This window comes from Rhizoctonia solani, chromosome 7, assembly GCF_016906535.1.
Source record: "Rhizoctonia solani chromosome 7, complete sequence".
In the NCBI taxonomy this organism is placed as follows: domain Eukaryota; kingdom Fungi; phylum Basidiomycota; class Agaricomycetes; order Cantharellales; family Ceratobasidiaceae; genus Rhizoctonia; species Rhizoctonia solani.
The window spans coordinates 2,046,582-2,062,005 of record NC_057376.1 but is presented as its reverse complement, the minus strand read 5'-3'; the positions used below and the strand labels follow the sequence as shown (position 1 = coordinate 2,062,005).

The 15,424-nt window shown below is 48.9% G+C and overlaps 6 protein-coding genes across 6 annotated transcripts; 3 read left to right on the top strand and 3 right to left on the bottom strand.

The window, feature by feature from the left end:
- Positions 1-1,240: 1,240 nt before the first annotated feature.
- On the top strand, positions 1,241-2,299 carry RhiXN_06823 (cullin family; the record flags this gene model as incomplete). Its single annotated transcript, XM_043326639.1, has 1 exon — positions 1,241-2,299. The coding sequence occupies one exon, from the start codon at positions 1,241-1,243 to the stop codon at positions 2,297-2,299; it is 1,059 nt and encodes a 352-aa protein (XP_043182071.1).
- Positions 2,300-2,612: 313 nt separating this feature from the next.
- Positions 2,613-4,991, bottom strand: RhiXN_06822 (nucleolar GTP-binding protein 1; the record flags this gene model as incomplete). The annotated part of the gene is made up of 6 exons (XM_043326638.1): positions 2,613-2,666; positions 2,720-3,226; positions 3,280-3,452; positions 3,515-4,547; positions 4,608-4,730; positions 4,896-4,991. The coding sequence occupies 6 exons, from the start codon at positions 4,989-4,991 to the stop codon at positions 2,613-2,615; spliced, it is 1,986 nt and encodes a 661-aa protein (XP_043182070.1).
- A 1,854-nt stretch (positions 4,992-6,845) lies between these two features.
- RhiXN_06821 (Magnesium transporter NIPA) lies at positions 6,846-9,328 on the top strand (the record flags this gene model as incomplete). Its single annotated transcript, XM_043326637.1, has 14 exons — positions 6,846-6,942; positions 6,995-7,053; positions 7,110-7,113; positions 7,168-7,226; positions 7,285-7,342; positions 7,392-7,420; positions 7,480-7,584; positions 7,634-7,788; positions 7,840-7,900; positions 8,015-8,066; positions 8,115-8,168; positions 8,223-8,275; positions 8,328-8,397; positions 8,451-9,328. 14 exons carry the CDS (start codon positions 6,846-6,848, stop codon positions 9,326-9,328), a joined length of 1,734 nt encoding a protein of 577 aa, XP_043182069.1.
- Positions 9,329-9,642: 314 nt separating this feature from the next.
- Positions 9,643-10,622, bottom strand: RhiXN_06820 (ubiquinol-cytochrome C reductase iron-sulfur subunit; the record flags this gene model as incomplete). Its single annotated transcript, XM_043326636.1, has 4 exons — positions 9,643-9,705; positions 9,758-9,821; positions 9,870-10,353; positions 10,409-10,622. 4 exons carry the CDS (start codon positions 10,620-10,622, stop codon positions 9,643-9,645), a joined length of 825 nt encoding a protein of 274 aa, XP_043182068.1.
- Positions 10,623-12,053: 1,431 nt separating this feature from the next.
- On the top strand, positions 12,054-13,477 carry RhiXN_06819 (PWWP domain protein; the record flags this gene model as incomplete). The annotated part of the gene is made up of 6 exons (XM_043326635.1): positions 12,054-12,146; positions 12,207-12,307; positions 12,369-12,627; positions 12,672-12,974; positions 13,028-13,099; positions 13,151-13,477. The coding sequence occupies 6 exons, from the start codon at positions 12,054-12,056 to the stop codon at positions 13,475-13,477; spliced, it is 1,155 nt and encodes a 384-aa protein (XP_043182067.1).
- A 403-nt stretch (positions 13,478-13,880) lies between these two features.
- Positions 13,881-15,212, bottom strand: RhiXN_06818 (uncharacterized protein; the record flags this gene model as incomplete). Its single annotated transcript, XM_043326634.1, has 9 exons — positions 13,881-13,934; positions 13,984-14,153; positions 14,203-14,222; positions 14,275-14,348; positions 14,413-14,539; positions 14,593-14,703; positions 14,753-14,826; positions 14,875-14,959; positions 15,031-15,212. 9 exons carry the CDS (start codon positions 15,210-15,212, stop codon positions 13,881-13,883), a joined length of 897 nt encoding a protein of 298 aa, XP_043182066.1.
- Positions 15,213-15,424: the final 212 nt, after the last annotated feature.

The window sequence follows — 15,424 nt, the reverse complement described above, 5'->3', positions numbered from 1 at the left end:
AAAAACCCTTCTATTGCGAGTCTGCCTGTTATCCATTCTGCAGTTTCGAGTAATGCCAACTCCATCTTCTTGGCTGTAAAATGGGATAGCCAGCTTCTATAAGCTCGACAAAGAGTATCCCTTCCTTGGACTGCGCCTGTGCGTAGCGTCTCATTTATCCACAATGCATCTGGTATTGGAAGATCGAGGCGTATAGTAATGGTTCGCAGCGCCGTGGTGGCAGGAAGAGTGCCGTTTGAAAGTGCGGGTAAAAGTACATCTAACTGTGACGCCGCTGACTGGTAAATATGCTCTGGTGGGCAAAACGTTTCGGTCCTGTACACAAATTATACATGCGCATCAACCTGGTTGCATTGTGTGTTATACTGTAGATTCACACCTTGTTTGGACACCACCATAACCCAAAATACCAGTTCGAACGTACGGACCAAACTGTCGAAGTCGCGCGCACACCTTTCGATCAAAGTTAACACGCTCCCGAGAAGATAAGGGGAGGCGCACACCACTTCCCCCGACGACTCCGCCCTCCACAATTTCGACAGTGCGACCACTTTCCAACGACGAGGTTGTCGGAGGAGGATCTATGTCATTTGTATGACTAGAAGATTCGTATGGTGGGAGTGTTTCCATCAACTTGATTGTTCTATACTTTAGCCTAAGCGATTCAGTAGCTGTTGATCAACTGTGGTTATGGAGGCTGCAAGCCAAGAGTTTCGCTTGTATATGTTGTCCTTTTAATTCGGTATCAAAGCTGCACAGCTTTGCCGATCTACCGGGTAGCCCGACTGCTAGCCAACACCGCCGTTGTTGCCAATTTATAATATTTCAATTGCATCCCAGCCTGCTCACGTGTTCGCGAATTCAGAAAACGGGCCGCTGTAATTAATAAATTCGGACAACAGAAACCCATTTATATACTGTACTTAGTGGCTTATTACAAGTTAATTTTCCGAGGCTCAATAACTGGATGGTCGTCCAGTCTAAGTAGGCTGGTAAAGAATGGAAGGACCATCAGCTAACCTTACAAGTCGCTTAGCTCCGGGTTGTATATTCTAACATACCTCGAAAGCATAGAGTTAGTACACTACCCACCGCATAGTTATCATGCGGACGGAGCTCTGAAACCGAGTCGATTCTATCAACGTTCAGTACTTCTGCCATCTGGGAAATTTTATTTCTAATTTCGTGGTACTGTAGGTTGACTCGTGTCACGTGATATAGCAAGATTTTGCATGCAACGATGACAGTCTTCGACGATGCTGAGGGGGACAGTTCTGTGGCATCGTCTTCCCATTATGACCCATATTATGGGAGAATACTGAGAATACCTGGGCCTGCGCCGGTTTCAGGCAGCTTGGATCAGATCTGGGCATTTGTCGAACCGGCTCTCTGTCACATCCTGAGTGCTTCAACGCCAAACGGAGAGCCTGCTCGAATCGACGCCGAGTACTACTCCCATATATACACTACGCTTTATAATCTCAGCACTACTTCTCCCAGGGGACGAAGTGTGTCAGGCGCTGCGGGACATGCATTGGCACGCCTGGCTTCCTTGCAGCTCTTTAGCAGGCCTCCATCCAATTCTGCGGGTAAACAGCGCGACTTCACTCCCCCGGAATCAGACTCTGTATCAGATCAAGTTGATTACGGTCCCTATCTCCGACTTGAAGATACTTTCCGTCGACACGCCCAAAATGTCTTGGATAACGCTCCAGCCAATGACCCTCGGTTGATCGAGTACCTCCTAACACAGTATCAGCGTTATACCCGTTCGGCCACTTACATCTCCCGAATGTTTTCATATCTGCATCGTCATTTTATTAGACGAATGATTGCTGCTGGGCACGGCTGGTTGGACATGACGCCTCACGAGACCATCAGTCAACTTGCTCGCTACCCCCCCGGTCGCCGACCATCGGAGCGCGAGCTGGAGGAACGGATCGCGAACGAAATCAAGGCCAGACGGTTGGTGGAGCTCAAGAAATGGGGTTATACTACAGGTTCTCGTGACACCCACTCTCGTGAGTCGGAGGCAACGGCAGAAGCCTGCGCTGAGGCTGCTAGTCCCTCTGATAAGATTGTACCCATTCTATCCCTTGCACTTCGACAATGGCGTATACAGGTGCTCGAACCTTTGGGTGTGGATTCGCGTTTGTCGAGAGTCGCCTTGACGCTCGTCCGTCGCCCGACCAACGACAAGACTCCGGAGAAGATGCAACGGATGCTCAAGTCCTGTGGGGTAAGAGGAGCCGATCCGGCTCGCAAGGTACTAAAGCGATATACACAGTCCCCAAAATAAATAGATGTTCGTCCCTCTGTTTAGACAAATTCTATATCCTACATCTATTCTCTTTCAGTTAAAAAAGGAAAAGGAAAATGAATCAATCTTTGTTTTTGTTTGTACGGTCTTAAGGCGCAGCTCAGGCGAGATAATACTGGGTACTTATTGGGTCCCCCCCCCGCTTTATCAGATCTATTTGTGCTCAAGGAGAGTCATAGAATAATAGCCATACCACTAGTACATAGTCATACTTGATCACGTTTCTGTAGAATAGTAAGCATTCATCCATAAAAAAGAACACCTGAATACACAAATTGCAAGAAATACAAAATCATCGTCTATCAGTCTTCCCCGCCTTCCTTTTACCAGCATACAAGTGTTTTGGCTGTAGATTGAATTTAAATACTTGTACCAAACCACGAGATGCAATTTACATACCATCTTAACCTTGATTGCACGATCACTTTCTCCGGCTCTTGCATGCATGTTCCTCTCTCGTTGTCCCAGGTTTCGCAACTTGATTGCCTTCTCGGCTTGTTCCGCGTTCTTGAGACCCGCAAATTGCCTATCGGTCTTGGGGGCACGCTTAGAAGTGCCGAGGTTGGTCTTGACTTTCTTCGGGCTCTCGCCTTCGTCAATGTCCATTCCATCCGAAACATCTTGCCCCTCTCCATCTGAATCCACTTCCATATCTTCATCGCGCTTCCTTTTCCCAATAGCCTCTTTGGCCCTCGCTGCCTTAGCCAGGATTGCGGCCCGTTCTTCAATTCGACTAGGGTCATAGCCTGCGGCAGTCAGAGCTTTAGCCATTCCACTCATGGTTCGGTGTGCGCCAGTACGGGGCATGATGGGCCGGGATTTAAAGTTCGATTTGGCATGATGAGAAAGTTTTGCTTTCTGCATTTTAAGTAATTCTTCGGCCTCCCGCTCGTCGTCCGAGTCAAACTAGTTTGCGGTAAATTGGCATGATTTCCCCACCGAAAAATTGCATTGCTTACTATTTCTTCCTCGCTATCGTAAAAGCCTTCTGCCTCGAGCTTCTCCTCTTCAGCTTCGAGGGCGGCAAGTTTGGCTTCGATATCTGGATCGATGAAGTCGGCGACGTTCCTGCCTTCCCAGATCTCTGGCATGACATCGTATTTCCATGATTCGTCTTGAAGGATCCAGTTTTCTGTTTTACCGTCGGCCAGTCCCTCAGCATTATTCATGCTAGCTAGGTGAAGGGCAACTTACTTCTCATATCAATGTTATACACACCTGCTCCTCCACCTTCTGCCTCCAAATCCTTCTCCAGCTTCATCCTCTCCGGGTCTTCTTTATCATATTTCTTCCTCTCCTTGACTACATCTGGAATGAAGGGCTTACGCTCCTTGTCATCGCGTTTGGTTGGCACAGCGACGTGAATGCGGTTGACCACTGTATTAATCTTGGTACCCCTGAGCTTGGACTCCACGCGGTGTGCAAGGAGTGCATCACACGATGTCGTTTTGACTTCAGTGACCCCCTCGTCGGTATAGCAGCTAACTTGAACTGTCTTCACTTCAGGAAGGGTAATGACGGTATCGACCAGAGCTCGCTGCTCCTCGTTCAAGTCATCTAGTCGAACAACATCAATCTTGTTGATTACGACCACAACCGGTTTTCCGGAAAACAAAGGCTTGATAGAATGAAAGAGTTTAACTTGGGCCTCGATGGTGTAGCCACATCGTTCACTGAGGTCCATAAAGTAGAGAATCGCACTCCGTAGATGAGCCATGGCGGTAACGCTCTGCATTTCGATCGTATTCATCTCTTCGAGTGGATGGTCCAGAATTCCCGGTGTATCGATGACTTGCCATCGAAGGTACTTGTAATCAAGATGTCCGACAAACAAGGATTTTGTAGTGAACGCATATGGCTGGACGTCGACATCCGCTCGCGTAACCTTGTTTACGAAGGAGCTTTTGCCGACATTCGGGTATCCACAGACCAATAGTGTGCGCGTGGTTGGATCGATGCTTGGTAAACGCGCTAAATGCTGCCTGACTTGCTCGAGATATGCCAATGGATCCTTTTGGCGACGCATAATTGTTGCCATACGACCCAAAGCCGCTCTTTTGAGCTGTTTGCACCTGTATAGAGAGTCTCCGAATTTAAGGAGGCGGACGTAGTCCTTTGCGACTTGAGAGATAAGGTGTCGAGCAGTATTAAGTTGGCCAAGAGCGAGTTTATAGTGGTTCTTGTCATATAGGACGTTGAGAAGCGAAGACATGAATGGATGAAGATTCTGTGTGTCGGTTATAGGTGTCAACTTGAGTATAATTATACCGAGAGAAAAAATGCGTACGTCAAGTATCGGGAATTCATTCAAGATAGCTCCCAACTTCTCATCGAACGAATCTTGGGTGAATTTGACTTTCCGCATGTAAAAATTCCGAATACGACTTATTTTAAAGTTTTTATGGATGACCTATTCGAAACGAGGTCAGCACCAATCATATAGATCAAACAATCCATTCTTAGAGAGCGTGAAATACAATAGCTTCATATACTAATATTTTGTAACCTTTCGGACGTGTAGAACATGTCTTCCATGTTCTACCATGTGGCAAATGAACCAAATGTGCCAACTTACCGTTGGGGTCTTACGCTGAGTTTTACTCAGTATAATATCCAGAAAGTCGTTCGCCGTTGGAACCGGAGCGATTGCTTTGAGTCCTTTTGTCGCCATCTTTGTAGCTCCAAGGGTGGTAGCTGAGCAATTCGATGAATTCAATAAGTCAAGCTATTAGGATCGTCAAATTTGGGAATAGGCCCCTGGAAGGCCCGTGGCCGATATATAAATATTGGGTTGCCTCAAGGAGAGGTTCCTGTGGTCGCTTTTTGGGCAATAGATATGCACGACCAAGGTGGTGATCAGACAGCACCGGGGCGTTTCTCAAAATTTCCTTAGCGCCAAGTTCCGTGGTTGATGATCAAATTTACAACATCTAACCACAACACACGGATTATTCTTTCTTCTAGGCCTATGTATATGACCGCTTGCAATCTGTTAGCATTCATTACAGCGAACGCTTGAAATAAGAGAGTATTTCTCACGCACTTGAAATTAAATGGACTTTTGTCATATTTCAGGGTTGCAGGTGGATATCTCTCACACACCTTTGTCGAATAGGCATATATTTGATCTTGAAGACATGTATGCATCGGAGCGAGGATATCGAAATAGTGCGTATGCTATACCTGACGCATGTGACTAACAGGCATGTTAGCTCGGAATCATACCACACGAGCTTACGGTCTTCTCATTCAGATATCATGACCATACTTACGATACAAACACCCTTGACAATTACGGCGGAACCCCAAAGTGGGGGTTTTGTGGACACAAGAGCCACATCTTATATGCGGAGTGTTGGCAAAGTCCGGCGGTTCTTGGCATAAGTCCGCTTCCTCAGCTCATCTCTGTGACATCTGGGTGTGGATTCTGAGTTTTTGGATTCAGATTTCCTATACTCGCGGAGTTCACGCTACGTCCAAGTTGAAGCGTGCGAGATACGTTGGTATACGAATGACCGACGAAACGGTTATCCTTTTATTCTCATGATGATCACTGTTCGAGCTTTTCATTGGAAATAAAGAGCACGCTCTGCACATTAAGGGTGCGGCAAAGTTATTTGGCTTTGCGATTACTTTTTATTCGTCGTTAGAAGAATTGAAGGGCACTTTGACGAACAGTTTACGAGAAGCTGGAACACATTGAGTTACCCGTCGCCTTAGTTGTTTTCACCAGAAGTCAGACGATAACATTTCTCAAAGGCAGCTCAAAAAGTAAAACCTCGCCACGCATTCAGGATGTTGAAGAACACTGGCTACAAATTTGAAAGCTGGTAGTGTGCGGAGCACCCAAATAATAGGCGAAAGCAGTATTTCTAACTCCCAACACCCTCGAACCTCGTTTCTTCTTGTGAAATTACCTACCATTGAAGTTGAATAGTGAGTGAATAGAGTCAGGTTTCTTATTTATATTTGAAAAGAGGCAATCGAATTTGGCTTGATCCATGGTCATGGGTGGATGTATGCTCATAAATCAATGCGGGCTGCTTCTAGTATTCGTACCAAGCACATCACCATGAAGTAGTTTACCCAATTACTGAGCTTCGGGAGCCGAATGGTGTGGATTGTAAAACGTCTTCAGATTGTCTCGAACAAACCCTTGCGATACGCGTACTCACAATGCCGAGACGTGTCATATCATTTTGTCAATTAGGACCATAGACCTTTGCCTGAACACCATTAAATATCTAAGTGCCTCGACCGATGCCTCTAGCTAGCTACAGAAAGCCACCGTATGTAAAGTACCGTTTTGAATAGCATTGACGACTTGCAGGAGATGTTCTCGGATTTGTGTACGGGAAAGTGGTTCGAGAGTTCCTAGCTTAGTCATCAAGGCTATGCAAACGGACTGCGGCCCCCGGCGCTATCCACACCGAATAAGGTCCTGATTTCGATTTCGCAATCACGACCACATACACAATATATCTCTCCACCCATACCCGGGCTCAGAACCGGATTCTGAACGACGATGGAGAGCAATAGTACAACAAGTTCGGCGGTGGCTTCAGCCACCACGACAGGGACGAGCGCGGAACTTACGATGCCGCCGCAGTTTAAAGTCGTTGGTGGGTAGCGACCAGACTGGACTTGATTAGGAGACTGATGTTGCTCGATTAGGAATCATTCTGGCGGTGGTCTCCGGTTTACTTATCGGTGCCAGTTTTGTGTTTAAAAAAGTGAGTGGATAGTGCCTTGGCGCGTACATGTGCTGATCGTCATTGGGCCGAGCTAGAAAGGTACGGGATCTTAGACTCACTTTACGTTTCTGCGCCACCTCAACTCGATTTCAGGTCTGATACAGAGCCAGCAAGGTCACGAAGCGGGCGAAGGCGTAGCCTACCTAAAATCGGTATATAGCCCAGAGCATGCCTCCTTGACCCCCCTATTGATATGTACCACGATCCTAGGGCCTATGGTGGACGGGCATGATAATGATGATTTTGGGCGAAATATGTAATTTTGCCGGTATGTTGCATTATTCCACGCACTCGTTGGTACTGATAACAGTGTCCAGCCTACGCGTTCGTGGAAGCCATCGTGGTCGTATGTCATACCTACTCCCATCTTCCCACTCCACACATCGGCCTCACCTCACCCTGCAGACCCCATTAGGCGCGCTCTCCGTTGTCATCTGCGCAATCCTTTCTTCCTTTTTCCTCAACGAAAAACTAACATTCTTTGGTTGGGTCGGGTGTTTCCTTTGCATCGTACGTCAATATTCTCCATTCCCACACCCCCACTTATTCATTTCACCAGGTCGGTTCAGTCATCATTGCGCTCAATGGTCCCAAAGAAAATACCATCGGGCAAATCAGAGAGTTTGAGAAGCTCTTTGTATCAGTTGGGTTCTTGGTGTATGGCGGAGTGATCATTGCCGCATCCATCGTCATCATTTTCTTCGTCGCGCCCAAGTAAGTGTTGTCCACGATTAAATTCTGACACCACACTGACGGCGTGTCAAGATATGGGAAAAAGAACATGATTTGGTATATCCTTGTCTGCAGTTTGATTGGTGGATTGTCCGTGAGCTGTACCCAAGGCCTGGGAGCAAGCATCGTGACAAGTATTCGCGGTGATAACCAGGCACGAATCCTCGTTTGACTTGTAAAGTCAGGAAAACTAACGCCATCCTCAAAGTTTACTTATTGGTTTATCTATTTCCTACTCATTTTCGTAATTATCACACTCCGTAAGGTCTCCTCTTGTTCCCGTCTGGCTTGTTCTGATGAGGCAATAGTGACGGAGGTGTATTATCTAAACGTTGCCTTGGCGTTGTTCAACACTGCCATGGGTGGGTCTCATGCCCGAGCAGGCCTTGCCAAACAGATACTAATTTGAGAGTTAGTCACACCTACGTACTATGTCATATTCACATTCTGCACGCTGGTCACGTCCGTCGTAAGTAACCCATTATCCACACTCGAGCAGAGGTCCTTTGACAGTCAAGCAGATTCTTTATCGAGGTTTCGCTGCAACGCCAACAGCTATAATAACAGTGGTCATGGGCTTCCTCGTTATCTGTTCGTCCATGCCTCTCACCCGCGGATCGTTTCCTAACTTCATGCATCTACAGGCGCAGGAATCACCATCCTGCAAATGTCCAAAGTGGACCCAACGACGCTCGCAGGGCTCGACCGCAAAACGACCATCCTCCTGGCCGCCAACCGCCCGACATCCGACGCCGAAAAGGGCGACGCGACAGGTATCGAAGAGCCAGGCATCGACGCCCTCCGCGGCAGCTTTGGCGCGATTGGGAGTATTGTCCGTGCGCGAAGTATTGCCAGCTCTACCCGCGCGACGATCCGGTCCAGACGCGCGACACACGGTCATTCCGAGTCGAGGGACGAGACGGAGACGCTGCCTTCGCTTTCGGTATCGTATATGAAGCGACACCAGTTGTTTGATAATCCTGTGCCTCCCTTGCCTGAAGATGCGGCCGAGAGGATATCGATGCACTCCAACGCGAATCATCCGATACCCAAGAAGAGCACGACGATCCAGTTTAGAGAAGGGGATCTAGAGGGCCACGACCATCATCGCCAAGAGCCGGATCTCCCGCTGGACGATATCATCCAGCGAACGGCGAGTCCGAGACAGCAGCCGCTTTACGACGATCCGTTTGCGTCCCAACAACAGCAAGGGTACATGTCGCGTACTCAGCCCGGGTATAACCCGTACTCGCTGCGCCAAGATTCGCTTGCTTCTTTACCCGAACATTCGTCGAGTTCTCCCGATGGCGGTGAGACGCCTCCGAGGTCTGGCGGGAAACGACATTATCCACCGAATAGAGAAATGGATCGAGAGGAGAGTATGAGCCTCGTTGGAGCAGGACGAGAAAGAGACAGTCGCGAATTTGGGTACGATACGGATCGACAGAGCACGAGCACGCTTGGACCACCCCAAGGACCGACGGGTGGGATTCGGTTGGTCCCCAGTTTACCCAGGCGGTAATAATATCGACATAGACAACGGGGAGGCTACGATACGTACGACACGGACAGATACCAATTAGTGATTTGATGAAACTTGTTGTATGTTGGACTTGATCTCATTTGGCTGTAGCATGACCTTTTCTTTCTTTTTTTTGTTAATCGATATACAACTCTTGGCTTTTTTTCCCCTTTTGCCGGGTGCCTGATCGGGAGAACCCGGAAGCCAATACGATAATCGTGATTTACCAGGGTTTATATTCAGGACCTAGGGAAGGAAACGACACTATGTATGCATACACATATGTGCATACAGGATTTTAGAAACGAATGGGTCTATCCAATGATGATCTTGCCCTCGCCCTCGTTGAAGTCGTACGCGGGTACTTCCAAGTTGAGCTACGAAAAGTGTTAGAGCCATGAACAGGGTGGGAGTGGGGGGAATACGCACAGGAGCTGGGCCCTTGCGAATGCGGCCAGAGATGTCATAGTGGGAACCATGGCAGGGGCAGAACCTGGGCTCAAGTCAGCAAGGAAGGCGCATGTAAACACTCGAGGCTTACCATCCTCCATAATCACCGCTCTCGCCAATAGGTACACAACCCAAATGAGTGCAGACACCCAGCATGACCAACCACTCTGGCTTCTTCGCCCTGTCTGAATCCGACTCGGGGTCTCTCAAGCTCTTGACGTCGATCGAATTAGCCTCGTTGATCTCGTCTTGGGTACGATGCCTAATAAACACGGGCTTTCCACGCCACTTGACAATAACGTTCTTCCCCTCTGGAATGGCGTTCATGTCGACCTCGACCTTGGCAAGGGCAAGAACGTCGGCCGAGGCGGACATACTGGCCAAAAAGTCGGTGACGGTAGATTTGGCAGCGGTCGCGGACAAGACACCCAAACTGCCGATCATAAAATAGGACAAGGCGCGGTTGGACTCGTCAGAGTTGGCGCGGTAGGGGCTAAAGTCGGGGACGTTGATGTCACGCTTTGTGACGGCGGATGTGTGCATTGGGCGGGAGGATCCGGGAGCAGTCGGGAGGGCTGAATTGGCGTTGAATAATGTGAGATAAATGCGTGAATTAATGCACAGGCTCACCGGATACAGTTGTCTTGGATGCGAGTCCTCCGGGAGAGAGTCGGACAGAGGATGCCCAGGTAGGCGGGATGTCGCTCCTGGGTCCATGGCCATGGCCGTGGTGGTGGGCTCCGGCAGCGGCACGGGCAGCCAGGTTTAGTCCACGGGCAATGGGAACCCCATTAGCACTCGCATAGGCCGTCGCAGGCAGGTTCACAAACACGCGGGCCGCCATGGATGAGAGATGGGCGTGGTCGTCGGTGGGAATTGCAGAAAATGGAGTGGTAATGTAACGTGATAAGCGCCCACCAATCGTGTCGCTTTCGTTCGACTTGAACTTGCCCTTGTCCCCTCTCTTGTCTCGTCGCTGTCTGCGTTGTTTTGAGTCAGGTTTACCGGGGCGATAAGCACGGTTTTAGGGCAGGCGTGAGGTCCAGGTACGCTGTATGACCGCTCTTTGCTGATGCTTCTATAGACAAGATGATCATTGCAGCCGACGTCACCGCTGTTACCCGGCATCACACACTCGATTAATATCCTATCACCTTATGGGCCTATATACTCTCTAGAGCGTACCTAATACTTACCTCCAGATACTACAAATTCGCACCGATTCCAGAAACTCTGCTTTTACCTGCATTCTCGGTCCCTTTTTTCCCATTTGGATTTTATAATGGATTCCTTTTCGTGAGCACCTGAAGCCTGCCCTTATGCACACCCCGCCCCTATCATTACCATTCCCTTTCTTTTCATAGCATTTCTCACACGATCGTCGCATCAGTTCGGCCCGCCCATCGCTTCTCTGCTTACTAATCGGTCCCTCCGCAACCTGGCCTTCTCTTTCTGGACTGACGGGGGCAAGGGCTTCCACCGTAAGTGCGTTTACATTTTTTTTGACAAGACTAATTCCAAGACTGATTAACTTAGTACTCTTGGAATCAACTCGAGGAGCATGGCTCCAACACACTTCCCTGACCTGCCTGATACATTGCCTATGGAACGACCACCCTGCTCGGAATCCCGTTTAAGCGACGCATGTGACGAGGCTAATTCAGGTGCGCCTATTGGTTCCGTACCCGTACTCATCATCCCACCCAGCCAACAAACACTCCTTTCTCGTTGCCCAACCTCCATCGGCAAATCGTCGGCCAACAAAGGGGGAGATCCACGCCCCGAACTCCCACGCAACGTTGCATCGTCGCGATAGACTCCCGGTTGTACCGTAGGCAAGTCACGAGGATTTACAGTAACCAGCCGCATGTATTTTGTATATCAAGATACGATTACGCCCACGTTGCCGACACTGGATGGGATGGGATGGGACAGGGTGCCCTCTACCCGGTACAAGGTACTCTCACGGACCACTCCGCTCGCTGGACGACGATCGAGCACCTCATAACACGCACACTTATATATGTATATACCTGTACTATTCAATAAATAGCGTTTACCAAACACCCACCTATGACGACATGAGGCCCAGCCCAAGAGGGGAGGGGACAAGCAAGGGCTTGTGCGCACGGACCGCACAATTCGAGTTAGTTTTAGTCGGGGCGGAGATAAGCGCCGACCGAGTTGATCACGTTTCCGCCTTTGCTCTTTCCCTCCCACCACCACCCACATCCAAACAACATCATTTCCATCGCACCGCACCGCGGATCAAACCATGGCACAGGACAAAAAGGACAGCGAGGTCAAGTACGAGGTGGGCAACGTTGTGATTGGAAAAGTCAAGGGATACCCACCGTGGCCGGGCGAGGTATGTACCCAGATAAACAAACAAATTTACATTGGGTTTATGTTTTTATTTTTATTATAGATTATTGATCCCAATGAGGCTCCGAGCAAAGTCAAGTCGGAGCGACCGGTATCTAAAAAAGTGACGTTTTACTGCGTGCGGTTCTTCCCCGTCGGTGACCAGTGAGTTTTGCTCCGTATACCGAGTCCATGTCCTGAATTACGACGCACGAATTACGTATAGTGCCTGGCTCCCGACCAAAGACGTTTCGCGCCTCCTCCCTCACGAAATACAAGCCTACCTAGCCGAGCCGTCGAAGCGCAAGGGCGACCTGCTCGAGGGATACAAGATCGCCAACGACCCGCACGAATGGCGGAAAGAAAAAGACGCACTGGCGGAGCGGGAGAGGGCCAATGAGGCAGCCGGGATCAGCGTCAATGACGACGTGGACGAGCTGGACAATGAGGACGACGAGGACGAGGACGAGGTCAACCCAAGAAACGTAAGCGGGACACGGCCGCGGCGTCAGAAAAGAAGGAGAGCAAGGTCGGGCGAGCCAAGGGCAAGCGAAAGACCAAGAAGAGTGCGGAGCAGATTGAGAGTGAGGACGAGGAGGACAAGGCGTCTAGGGCGGAGAAACCCACGTCGAGCAAGGTCGAGAAGGAGCGCCCGGCAAAGAGGGCCAAGAAGGAGAGTGTGGCTCCCCAGCCCTCGGCTGCTGGGAACGCTGGTGCAGACGACGAGGGCGACGATGCGGCGATGGCCAACGATCCCGAGGCGGCCAAGGTCAAGGAGTGGAGGCATAAGCTCCAACGGGCGTTTTTGACCAAGACTTCACCCCAGCCCGATGTACGTTTGATTCTCTTGTCTTGGGAAAAGCTGGGCTCATTCTCTTGTCTTAGGAAATGGCTGGTCTGGACACGGTGTTCAAGACGGTGGAGAGCTACGACAAGATGACCGTCGAGTATCTCTCGGTATGTTGGACAATTCATGAGGACCGCATTCGCTAACTCTCGGTATTGTAGTATTCTAAAATCGGCAAAGTGATGCGTAAAATCATCCAGTTGACTACCATCCCCGCGGACGAGCAGTATCACTTCCGTCAACGGGCCCAAGCATTAGTAGCCAAATGGCAACAACTTATCACCACTTCTGAAGACGGATCGCCCTCGGCAAATAACAACACCAAGGAGAAAGTAGCTTCGAGTTCGGGCAAGGGGACCAATTCGACCAATGGTGGAAAACCAAAGAGCTCAAAGGCATCGGACAAGGACGCACCGGCCGAACCCGAACCAGCCGCAAACGGTGTCCAGGCAAACGGTGGAGCAGAACCTATGAAAGTCGATAGTTAAATACATCTTCTTTCTCGTACGTCCTCTATTGAACGAATTACACCATGTTGCTAGTCCCTCTATCTGTATAATAGCAACGGACTGGCAATTCTCCTTTTTTTTTCACTCTGGTGGTTCAAGTTATCCGAATATGCTTTCCCTTTTTTCCCTCTCTTTTCTCTGTCATTTTTCTCTCCTGATTTATATTAACCCCCGTTTTTGTGTTGTATCTTTTGTCTTGTGTGCGTAAGTTGTGTAAATTTGTAAGGCAAAACAAAGTCATGTGAGTGGCATGACGTAAATTAGGTCGGTGGCTGAGGTCCGGTTTCACAGAGCGATCGAAATGAACAGCCGCAGGATCGAGATGAAACGGAACTAATTTTTCATTCGTGTATTTCATGGAACTTACAATCGTTCACATGATTCAAAGGACATATCTGAACTCCCGATTTTGAATATCCGTCAGGTCGAGGAAAGCCTGCCTTATTATCAGCTCGTTTCCGTCGAGTGACGAAAATAAAACGCACCTTGTCGACCCTTCGTTCGATTTTCGTTCCATCTACAAGAACTTCTTCAATATAGACCTCGCCCATGTCGTCCTCGTTGGGCTCGGCATCTCGTCTTTGGTTTTCTCGCGCGAGAAGGAAGCGTAGGCTCAGAAGAGTGATAGGGCAGAGGACATAGCATATTGTAATTACTATGGATCTTGGTTAGTACGAATGATGATAAGCTAGAAGCGAACACACCAGCCCATGGTATCCGGTTCCTGAATTCGAATAAATTTCTGAATAGACGCATATAGTCACTCTTGGACGCACCTAGGCTTATACTTTTCCTGCCACATCTGCGGACCTACGAGATTCCCCACACAATATGCGGACAGCATAATGGCCTGAACGCTATCCCGATCCATTGATGAGCTTTGCCCTTCTGACCTCGAGCAGTATGAGACCTACGTGATCCTCTTTGTATGCCCCGCGACGACAGCTGTCAACCATCCTAGTGAAAGTACGAACCCGGTAGTTCCGACCCCAGTGATCCACAATGAGAATAGGAGACCAATTTGGTTTGACCATGGTAGTGCTATGGAATGTTATTAATGAACGATGAAAGAAAGAAGGTGCAAGGGCTCGTACTATTCATCAGGACCGAACCCAATATGTTTGGCACAAAGTACAGAGCAGCCACATATCCGCGCCCGTCTTTCCACTTTGAAGCCAGCAGGACTCCGGTGTAGATTGTTATTACTATCACTTGGTCAGGTTTGAATGCAAGAGGACGGAATGAGCGGCTCACTCTCGACGACGCCGTCCACGCACGCCAAGAGTGTCGTTTGAAGAGTTGAAAAACCAAACGAGTTTATAATTATGCTTTAAAAAATATTAGAAACTACGACGATCCGAATGTGGGAAAGGTACCTTCGTTGATTTGTTAAGGAATTTGGAATGGTTCCGAGGCACGAGAACAGAGCAAACAACCAGGTCTTGTAGTCTGTCAACGCTTCTACGAACCTGTTTGCGGACATATACAACAATAAGGAGACAAAAATAACCACAAAAGCAATTTCTACTCACTGGTCTTTTTTCCAAACTTTGTTCTCTACCCCTGTCTGATTCACCTTGATTCTCTCGATTGCCATCGCACGCTCTTCGGGGTGAGGAACCAGGCGGTGGCCGGCGAATCTGGAAACCACATGAAGTATGCGGCGGCGGTACCCAGAGTTATGACCCCTGTAATAATGAAGAACCATTGCCATGGAGCGAAACCGTGTGTTTCAATATGAAGCACTCCAAATGAGAGAAATCCCGAAACAATCTGCGCAGTACCATTCATCAAAACTTTACACCGCTGTTAGAACCAGTCCGAGCTCTATATCTATAATTGGACTCACACCAATACCCTACTCGGAGACTCTGCTCCGCACGAGTGTAAAACATGCTAGTCGTGATCATGAATCCGGCCGTTATT